Consider the following 11,126-nt stretch of genomic DNA (forward strand, 5'->3'; position numbering starts at 1 on the left):
CAGTGATCACGCAGATCGGCTGTGTGCACTGCACATGACCGTGTCACGCGTGTGCACTGTGCATTACATGTACGTGATGATGACTGGCTACGTCACCTGACTACCAGACTCGTGGCCGATCAGCTAAAAATATTATTGGAAAAAATGATGAAGATCAAGAATACATTGTGAAATTAATTGGGGTCGCGTGAAATTGGGGAATTATTTGTGGTTCGAAGAACATCCCTGTGCTAGCCGGTAGTATACTGTGATTTGCAAGACCACTTAGTAGACGGCTCTGTTCATTTCTGTAAAATAAGAATTGGACCGATTTGGTGGATACAATGGCTTCTTCGGGCGAAAACCTGAAAGATCTTGAGGCTAAAGCATCCGCCATGGTATGCACTTTTTCTTCCATGTCCATCTTCTCTGCGCAAACTATCAGCAAGTTTAGAGACTTTAAATTGTTGTCACTTTACAGGAGCAGCAAGTCAGGAACCTCCAAAGTCAGCTACGAGACGTGGCCAGCGCCGATAGCCCTCATCTTGTCACGTTGAAAGCCGAAAACGAGAAACTGGAATACCAAATCTTGCATTTGGAAAAGGTACGTAGCGACGCTGCGATGAGTGGATGGTACGCTGATGTATGATCCATTCACTGGCTTGTGGACGCGACGTCTTCCCCTTGACTCTTGAGTGCAGCTCAATGCTCAGTCTATCACTGTTATACTCCATCATCTCTACTCTTCATTCATTTGTTTTATTTATTGATTGTGACTTGCACATCACTCAGTGTTTAGAGGTGTCTCTGTCAAGAACGGATTGACTGACGGAAGTAATGGTGAACCTGCCTGTGCAGGTAAAAGGGGAATTCGTATTATACAAAAGAAAAGACAAATTGCAGTAGATACAATAAGAGACGAATTAGTTTTCGTGTTTGCGTGATATCATGAATATAACTGTACTGGACAGTGGACACCCTGCGGGCTCCTTGGATGTAGTTGGCATAGTTGCACGAAGCGTTGCTGAGTTGACCTACACCTGAGGCTGACCCTCCGCATTTTTTCATGGACTAGTAGAGCAGATGTGTTGTGAAAAACAAAAACAAGTTTGAACCTACGGCTTTGCATCCGGTCAACACATACATTTTGTACGCACAGTGTTGACAAGTGAAATCCAACGACTTGAATATAGCCGAGTCACATTCACTGCGCATCCCATGTTCTTAGTGTTAGTCTAGGCCCTCGTGGTCCTGGAGTTATAATCACGAGGCTGGATTTTGTGTGCAACCACTGTCTGTGCATGTATTTGTGCCTCGTGTGTGCATGTGTGTGTGTGTGTGTGTGTGTGTGTGTGTGTGCACATGTGTGTGTGTGTGTGTGTGTGTGTGTGTGTGTGTGTGTGTGTGTGTGTGTGCATAATGCCGTGTGCATCCTGATCCGTGCAGAGCATCGCGGCTGAGAAGAAACGCGGCTGTGCCGGCGCAGTGAGGAGTGCAAGTCACATGACCGACATTGTATCGCACTTGCGTCAGCTGTTCAACAGTGCCATTACGGCAGCGTATCCGCAGATCCAGAAGCCGTCTGCTCTGATCGCTCTGGGCAAGAAGGGTGTAGATTACCAGGTCAATAGCGCCATGAGCTTGACGAAAGTAAGTGGGAGTAGGATTTGCTCGGTTGTTGCTTGACTACCTGTCAGCTTTTGCTTTGTGCTTGCTGTTCTCGATTTACAATCAGAGCCAGTTGCGGCAGCTCTAAGGAGTGCAGAACAGTATACAATGTACATGTACACCAATACAGAAGATACGAGAGGCGGTTTGGGCTGTAACTTCAAATTCCGCGTACTGGGCGTTGAAACATGCTGTTTGGTGATCATGTAACATGTGGAATTTGTGAAGTGTGCGCGCACACACATATACACACACACACACACACACACACACACCATGTACCATGTATCATGTATACGCCCGTCGAAAGAGAAGCACGCAAATCTGCAAATGCACTGGATGTGCACCCACAGATTTTCTCTTATAGCAACGATAGCGAACAAGATCTGAATGAGACAGATCAAAACTTGCGCCAGATAACTGTCTAATCCACACAACTGGCGAAGCCATGTGAATCGACCACCAATGCACACCTGGTCTACACCACACGGAGTACATAGGCACAAAATGGCCAAGACAGTTACCTATGCACACCCTACAATTGCTGGGGTAACCAGTATAGACAGCACGCTGCTTTGATAGAAGCAGACACAAGATGCACTGGTACCTTGAAGTGAAATTGGAGACACACACACAGTCCAGGGGCGTAGGAGGGGTTTTGGAAGTGGTACGACCGAAGGTCGGCGCGGCCGGAGGCCCTGTTGGAGGGGGGGTCCAGGGGACCTCCCCCTGGAAATTTTTGTAATAAAGACACAAAATCCTGCGCTCTGGGAACTTCTGGCACACTGACTGTGCAGTCACTGAGTGTGCAGTTAAGTCGAGTACAGTACTCAGTACGACTGCAGATGCATGGCAGATCTACGAGTACGAGTCTAGAAAAAGGTCAAAGTCTGATGCGCATATGCATTTGGATGGATCCTGATTTTTTTATTACGGTTTTGCACGTTCCGGACGGACCACACTTTTCGAAAAATGGTACGGCCATGGTCGTACCAGTCGTAGCGGGTGCTACGCCCCTGCACACACACACACACACACACACACACACACACACACACACACACACACACACACACACACACACAACGCCTCTTGTTTCCTGTATTTATGTTCTCGGTTTATGTATGGGTAAATCATTGTTGAACTTGTTTGTGCGGATTGGCTTACATGTATTTCATGTTTTTAGTTTCGTAGTATTTGTCTTGTGTATTGTTATCAGATGAGGTTCAGTTTTGAACTGAGTTGGCTGGTATATTTGTGCCTGTGTGGATGTGTGCGCATGTCTTGAATTTACCCTGGCTGTCTATGGCCTATGGTGTATGTACTAGTACGCAGTATAGCACAGTGTCATATCATGTGTAGCACTAGGATCTACTTGCAAGTACTGCCATGAAGGGAGATGCATGTATATACCAGTACAGTGCCAGTGCCAGTTATTTCGCTCCCTCGCCTCGGCTTGGTCGAGCACTATATTTCTGGTTAGCACCGACGTTGCCTGCCCTTGCGAAGTCCGCGCGGTGTTTCTCATAGGTAGATCACTCTGACGCTGAGCCGGTTTAAATATGCCTTGTTCTCTTTACTTCTTTTTGATCATTTTGGCCAATCACTATGAGTTCAGCGGATGAGACCTTACAAGGTCGAAACAGCTAGCTGTCCATAGTTTGTGTGTGTGTATATGTATACTAGCAATTGTGTGTATGTGTGATCCTTTCTGTTGTTCATTGCTGACGTTGCAGGAGCTAAAAGCAACAGGTGTCAATGCCAACCCACGGCAGATCGCTGAGGCAATTGTCAAGAACTGTCCATCCAGCGACCTGGTGGATAAGGTACGAATTCAAGAGATCAAACAAAAACCCTTTTTTTTTAAGGTCTGATATTTTAAATTTTGAAAGGATTGGAAGAACTTAAAATTCCATGTAAACTGTCAATTTCTTTGTCAAATGGCTTCTGCACATTTTAGTAGTTCCTCAACCAGTACCCACTGCTTCTCTTTAAGCAGCAAGGCTCGATGGGCGGGCTTCGGCGTTAACTTGGGGGTCGGCCAAGACAGCAGTTACCACTGTGGACAGAGATCATGAGATGGAGAAGTCGGCTGAGCATGTAGAAGCTTCTATTCCAGGGTGTGCCCTGTGCACACATCCCACAAAGAGTGGTTGTGCCTCACTTCTATTTTCCAGCTGGGTTTTTTCACTCGAACATTCCGTCAAATCGTTCTACCCCTATATGAAGCACGCCCAATGTTGCGTACCATGATTATGTTGATGACTCGAATAAGCTGAGTGGGGTCCTGCCAGGGAGTGCTATTTTTACTACTCCACTGGTCGCTAAAAACAGACTGGAAATGTACAACGATGACACTGCACCAAGTGATGTGAGCTTCCGGCGGACCCCATAGAAATGGTATCCAGAGTTGCACACTCTTGGGAGCTTGTGTACTCTTGCAGTCTTGGTATCATCGAGAGTACATGACTGATGTACTCTTATATACTCTTGGTATCACCCATGTAGCCCTACTGATCGTCACCCCTAATTCAATCATAGTATTCTTTTCCGTAGGGCTGCTTGTGTTTTCTAATCCCGATTCTTTCCTCTTACCCTGCACAGCTTGAAGTTGCTGGCCCAGGCTTCATCAACATCCACATCAAGGTGTCGGTCGTGTCTGGCCTGCTGAGCGACGTTCTCACCCACGGCGTGCGCGCACCGGATGTGGGTGAAAAGCGCCGGGTGGTGATTGACTACTCGTCGCCAAACATCGCCAAGCAGATGCATGTTGGTCACTTGCGCTCCACTGTCATCGGCGACTGTCTGGCTCGTATCATCGAGTATTGTGGACACGATGTGCTTAGGTTAGTATTGTGGACACGATGTGCTTAGGTTAGTATTGTGGACACGATGTGCTTAGGTTAGTATTGTGGACACGATGTGCTTAGGTTAGTGCTGTCTCTGTATTCTGTGTTCTTCAAGTATGTTTTAAAGAAATTATAATTGTTATTGAGCACAGTGACCTTTGGTCCCGGGTCCTTTGTGACTGTCAACTAATACTTGATCCCTCTCATAATATGGGATATGAACATGTCCGTTTCTGGAAAACAACAATGCTCAGTGTTGTCCTCTCTGCTCTCAAGTGTAGCATGTATAGACCTGCTTTGTATGCCTTGGGTGTTGACCTTAGGTCATGGCGTGATGTTCGAACACGTGAACATGCACACTGCCACACATTCGTTTTTCTGCACCCTGGGTACTTGCTCACTGGGTTCTTTCTACTGAGTCCCATGCCCGCTTGTTTGTGTGTGCGCTCTCTTTGGACGAGCTGTGCACTTTACTTAGCTTGTGGTGTGTGTTCGTCGCTTGCACCATGTCATGATGCGATGCGGGCTGGAGAGTGATTTGCAGGATTGCTTGCCGTATTGTTCACTCCCGGCAGCAGTAATACATTCTCTTTTTGCTGTGGTGCACTTGTATATCTACTGCAGGCTCAATCACATCGGAGATTGGGGCACACAGTTCGGCATGCTCATTGCACATCTCGAAGACAAGTTTCCGAACTTCGAGAGCGAGTCTCCTCCAATTGGTGACCTGCAATCTTTCTACAAGGAATCGAAGGTTCGCTTCGATGGCGAAGAAGATTTCAAGAAACGTGCCTATAAGAACGTTGTGCTCCTACAAGGCGGTGACAAGAAGATTCGTACCGGCTGGTCTCACATCTGTGAGATTTCACGACACGGTCAGACAAAGCACATTGTATACTCTGTCTTCGTTATACCCTGCTGTTATGATAGACATCCGTGTACATCTTGGTTATACCCTGCTGTTATAATAGACATCCGTGTACATCTCGGTTATACCCTGCTGTTATGATAGACATCCGTGTACATCTCGGTTATACCCTGCTGTTATGATAGACATCCGTGTACATCTTGGTTATACCCTGCTGTTATGATAGACATCCGTGTACAGTATGTACTATGTAGGTGTAGATGTGGAGTGGAGAGTCGGGAGTCTTTGATGCTCCTGACTTGTGCTTACAAATGGCGTTTGGCAGCCTTTTGCTCCTATTCAGTTTACCTTTTGGAGCCCATAATGGGTTCCTCTGGCAGTCTTTTACCACTATTCATTAAGGCTGAGCAGTTTGTTGTCTCCTTTTTCTCTGGCTTGCAATAGGACAACATGCTCCATGGTCATGGCAGAGCAAACAGCCAACTGCTGTTGCTGTCATTTTTTTAAAAATATTTTGTATTTACTAGTCTTTCCATGCTCGGGTGTGACATTTGGCATCTTTTCCTACTTTTTCCTCTTTTGCTGTTGTCGCCTTGTGTCCTGCAGAATTTGCTCAGATATATTCTCGCCTTGGTATTGGAAAGGAGCTGGTTGAGCGAGGGGAATCGTTTTACCAGCCACTCATGAACGATGTTATCCATGACCTTAAGAGCAGAGGTGAGTTCTCATTGTCTGTGTAGTAGTTGTTGTTGTTGTTGTTGTTACTTTATTTTACTTCACCAGAATTACAGGCAGTAGAATGCCTTTTCACTAGACCAGGTCTAGTTCTCACAAATGATGAAGAATGTGAATGAACATGCTAAAGCTAATGAAAAACAAGAAACAGAAAAAGATGAGAAAAACTTGTGTTTTATATTTTATGACGGTATTTGTATGTGGGTGACAGTGATTACATGAGAAGGGAAAGAAAAAGAAAAAGATAGAAAGAAAAGAGTAAGGAATAAACGAAGCAGATGTATGAAATAGAATAGTGACAGGGCTTTGAAAAATATTGTTTGATTCCGAATCGATCTGTGTTTATTCAGGGCTTCTCCTTCCTTTGCCGAGTCTCGTACTACTTTTGTCATGTACTGCATTTCGAATTTATCACTTTGTTCTTGTCATTTCCAGATTTAATATCAGAAGAGGACGGATGCAAGGTGTTGCATTTGAAAAAGCAGAAGGTGCCTTTGATCTTGGAGAAGAGTGTCGGTGGATATACGTATGACACGTCTGATGTAGCCGCACTGCGCCATCGCCTACAGGAGGAGAAGGCCTCTTGGCTCGTCTATGTTGTGGATGCTGGCCAGGTTAGTGGACAGTGTATAGATATGGCGCTGGGTTTACTTGCATGCCTTACGTATGTGTATGAGTGGATGGTAACTATGGTTATTACTCACTTTTCATTGCTATCAGGTTCAGCCTCATTTTATCTGTGCTGCGCTGATGAGTCCACAAAGGACAGACGAGTTCTGTCCGCACATTGAGTAGTTCTTATTCCTGTGTTAGCGTGACTCCATACTACACCATGGTAGGGTCGTGTTGTGCACGTCTTCATGATTTTCCGTCATTTGTTTGTTGTCTTATTTTTCACAGGGTCTTCACTTCCAGCAAATCTTTGAGGGCGCTAAGATTGCCGGCTACTCGAATGACAGTTGCCGCATTGAGCATGTTGGCTTTGGCCTTGTACTGGGAGAGGGCAAGTAAGTTATTTGGAAGGCATTTGTTGATGCTATCCTTTCCTCCACTAGCCATGTTGCAACACTGTTAGCTCTGGATGTGCACATGCTATCACTTCAGCTGTTTCAACTACATGTACTTCATATTAAGCCTACAAGCATGAGTACATAATCCATACTGTGCAACCTTGCTTATGCCTAAATATGGGTCATGGATCACGGAATTCCTCATGTGCATCATTGTTGTCCAGTCCTGGAAGTTGCAATCCGCCATTCTTCTGTTGCACTGCATCCGGTACGACCTGTGGTATCAGTTTTACCGTACTTTGATGTCAAAATGGCTAAACGATGAATTATGCATTCCCCCTGCACTGTCCTTGTTGCTCACTCTGGCCTATGTACTCATTCGGAGCAGCCCATAGCAGTTACCCACTGCAGGGCGGTACGTACATGTATGTCTTCTCGACTAATAGAACGTTATCTTGACTATCTGATCTTCAATGATGTTTTGTTCTGCATTGATTGTTGACTGTAGGAAGAAGCTGAAGTCCCGATCGGGCGACACCGTCAAGCTGAAGGAACTCCTCGACGAGGGCGTGGAGAGATCAGCAGAGAAGCTGAAGGAGAGGGGCCGTGATGAGGTATGGCGCGGCATGCGTTTCTGTTGCATTATTTAACACAATGTGCTTACTAGTAGGACCTCTAGGTCAACACCACTGGCTAGACTAGTCTATACAGTATAGCTGGACTCAAACAGCCTGTGAATGTCAGTGTCTTTTTTTCTATGTCAGTGTCTTGCACCTTTCTCCAACTCATTGTGCTCGACGATTTGCAGGGCTTGTTTATGGAGCTCTGCGTCTGCTTCGGGTGCCGATATTGCCCGAACTTACCTGTACATGACATATATTGGTGTGTGTGCTCTTGCTTCAATGCAGGTCTTAAGTCCTGAAGAGCTAGCAGCTGCTCGCGACGCTGTTGCTTACGGATGCATCAAGTATGCCGATCTGTGTCATCAGCGAACGCACGACTACGTCTTCTCCTTTGATAAGGTGAGAAGGCCGCAACAACAGCTTGTTTGCTTGCTTCCACGTAGCCAGGCCTTCTCATGAGCCTTGTGTGACACAGAGCTGGATTGATGTCCTCGGCCTGTGATAGACTTTTCCTTCAAGGCTTCAACATGCATTCAGTTTAGTAGGAGTGGTGAGGCTTCCTGCAGCTTCGTTCATAGGAAGTAGGTTAGAGCAGACCCTACGTTGTAAGATAAAAACGAGTTTGATACTATTGCAGAGTGAATGGTAAAGAGTGGGTCTGCTCAAAACTACTTCCTATGCATTCAGTTTGTTTGAGTATTTTACTGCCATTTAGATGTTGGGTGTGCGTGTCTGAGACCGTATGATAGGCTATTTGTTGAGTTGTGCCATGAATGTTGCTTGTTTTGCAGATGTTGGACGACAAGGGCAACACGGCCGTGTACTTATTGTATGCCTACACTCGCATTCAGTGAGTACTCCTCCATGGTGTTCATTCAATGTTGCTTTTAATGATCATGCTTTTCACATAGTACACACACACACACACACACACACACACACACACACACACACACACACACACTGTACTGTACTGTATTGACAGCTACCCTAACGGGTCACGCCGCCCTCCGCCCAAGCATGGGTATGATGAGGGGCAGTGGCAACAAAAACAAAAACAGCAAGCAGAGAGAGATAGCAGGAGAAAGACAGCGATAGTAGTACATCTGGTGTGCGACGTATAGAAAAGAGAGATGACAAGAGATACGCACAAAAAGGAAACAATAATTATTTGAACCTGTACACACACACACACACACACACACACACACACACACACACACACACACACACTGGAGTTTGAAACCTGAAACGTGAGGCATTTGTCGCTTTGCCCCACTAGTCAAAAGTCAACCCCCACGTGTTCATTGTCATTGGCTTCAGCTTTTCTCTACACAAGTGCTTCAATGAAGTGATGTACATGTAGTTTACACGCGGAAGTTAGAAACCTTACTTCTCTGACCTTCCTGACTCAGCTACTTAAACCAATATTCTAAAAGGTTTTATTACCAGCTGTGAACACCTCCATTCCCGCACAGGCTCTCACGTGCACGACAAGAATAAATTGCTGCCAATATTTTGCACATTGGGCATCATAAGGGCAATGATGATAGTGGAAAGAAGACGCTACAGTGGAGTTGGAGAGTTTTAAGGAAACTTTCAAAGGTTTTTAAATAATGCTGGTCGTAATCTACTTCAAATACCTTTTTATTGTTTCGCCCTGAGGATGGGCCTTGCCTGAAAATTTGGTCATTCAATATCGAGAGAGAGTTTCCTGCAGCAAAGAGATCATAATTATGTGAGTACTGAAGTAGGTGTCCAGATTAGGTAATCTGGGTCATGATAATTTGTACTCGGATGGAGAGCCAAGGATTAATTTACTTCTTGAAGTATAAGAAAGAAAAAGGACCTAGGAACTACAAGTTACGCTATGATGTCCACTAACACCACCAGTTACTAAACAATCAGCTCATGCGATAACATTGCACGACACTGACCGACAATACTGACGTTCTACAACTAACTGGCTAACAGCTCTAGCACACCTTGGATGCGCACTCCAACAGCTTTCCAACTTGGAAGGTTCTAAGTTATAGAAATAACATAAGGAGGGGAAGGTGAGCGCAACCAAGATAAGCACGAGCTGAAAGTCTCAGCTGTGAAGGACGTTGGCGGATGTTCATGCATGTCGATGACAATATTGGCAAGACCATTGGACAGTACGGTCAAACCACGATTCAAGGACGCAAAGCAACATTCCACACAACTTGTGTGGCTCAAAAGATACGAAGATCAATAGAAGGGGAAGCTATGCGAACAGTTAGTTGTAGAACGTCAGTATCGTCGGTCAGTGTCGTGCAATGTTATCGCATGAGCTGATTGTTTAGTAACTGGTGGTGTTAGTGGACATCATAGCGTAACTTGTAGTTCCTTGGTCCTTTTTCTTTCTTATGATAATTTGTGTCCATTGTTTGTTGATTTCATTCATTCATTCTTGCTTGTGTGTGTGCATGTGTGTGTGTGTGTGTGTGTGTGTGTGTGTGCATGTGTGTGTGTGTGTGTGTGTGTGTGTGTGTGTCGATGTTCACCTGTATCAAGGTCCATTATCCGACTTGCGAAGTCAGACTCGGGTGCGCTGACAGCTCGTGCCGCTACCACCGAGCTGGTTCTTGGAGAGGCGGCCGAGGTCAAGCTGGCGAAGCACGTGCTGCGCTTTGCCGAGGTCATTCAGCGCATCCACGAAGACCTGCTCCCACATGTTCTCTGCGAGTACCTGTATGATTTGAGCACGCACTTCACTGAATTTTATGACTCCTGCTACTGCGTGGAGAAGAACCGCGAGACCGGCGAGGTACTTAAGATCAACTGGTCTCGAATTCTCATCTGTGAAGCAACAGCTCGCGTCATGGCCAAGGGCCTCAGCCTCCTGGGCATTACCACCGTGGATCGCATGTAAATTGCATGCTTTCCACGCCTGCACACTGCTGGGCAGAACTATTTCACCATGCACGGTGATGCACCTCTGTTCTGCCATCATCGTAGTCGTCGTCCTCTGTCATTAAATTTCAGTGGCTCTGCTTTGCTCTTCAAGCATTGCCTTGTCTCATATTTTTGATTTAACTTTTTTCTCTTAGCCCATACCCTAGGTTTCTCTGCTATTAAACTTCATGTAAATATATAATTACTGGCTTTGCTGCAGTAGTTCGATTTTTTGCTTGCTGCGGCGCAGTGCTTGAGCAGTTCTCTGGTGTGCATGCAGCATTCAGCAAATACTTCACACCAATGAGCCATCCCGTAGCAGAGAGCTGTTTGCAGTCATCTCGCTGCTGTGCCAAGACCACACAATACAGTCCACTATTAATTTCTACGGCGGTTTTTTTGCTGAATATTCTTTATTCCGATGTCGGAAGAAGTAGTGATCATGATCGTGAATGGACGGAAACGGGACAATCCG

The 11,126-nt window shown here is 45.7% G+C and overlaps 1 protein-coding gene across 1 annotated transcript; it reads left to right on the forward strand.

Annotated features, from left to right (window-relative positions):
• The first annotated feature begins 177 nt into the window (after positions 1-177).
• LOC135815975 (arginine--tRNA ligase, cytoplasmic-like) lies at positions 178-11,104 on the forward strand. The gene is made up of 13 exons (XM_065329331.1): positions 178-377; positions 461-583; positions 1,426-1,629; positions 3,384-3,473; positions 4,252-4,493; positions 5,121-5,371; positions 5,971-6,081; positions 6,535-6,713; positions 7,000-7,106; positions 7,618-7,723; positions 8,018-8,131; positions 8,524-8,582; positions 10,271-11,104. The coding sequence occupies exons 1-13, from the start codon at positions 324-326 to the stop codon at positions 10,626-10,628; spliced, it is 1,998 nt and encodes a 665-aa protein (XP_065185403.1). The 5' UTR covers positions 178-323; the 3' UTR covers positions 10,629-11,104.
• The last annotated feature ends 22 nt before the right edge of the window (positions 11,105-11,126 follow it).

This window comes from Sycon ciliatum, chromosome 4 (assembly GCF_964019385.1).
Source record: "Sycon ciliatum chromosome 4, ocSycCili1.1, whole genome shotgun sequence".
NCBI classification, from domain to species: Eukaryota; Metazoa; Porifera; class Calcarea; order Leucosolenida; family Sycettidae; genus Sycon; species Sycon ciliatum.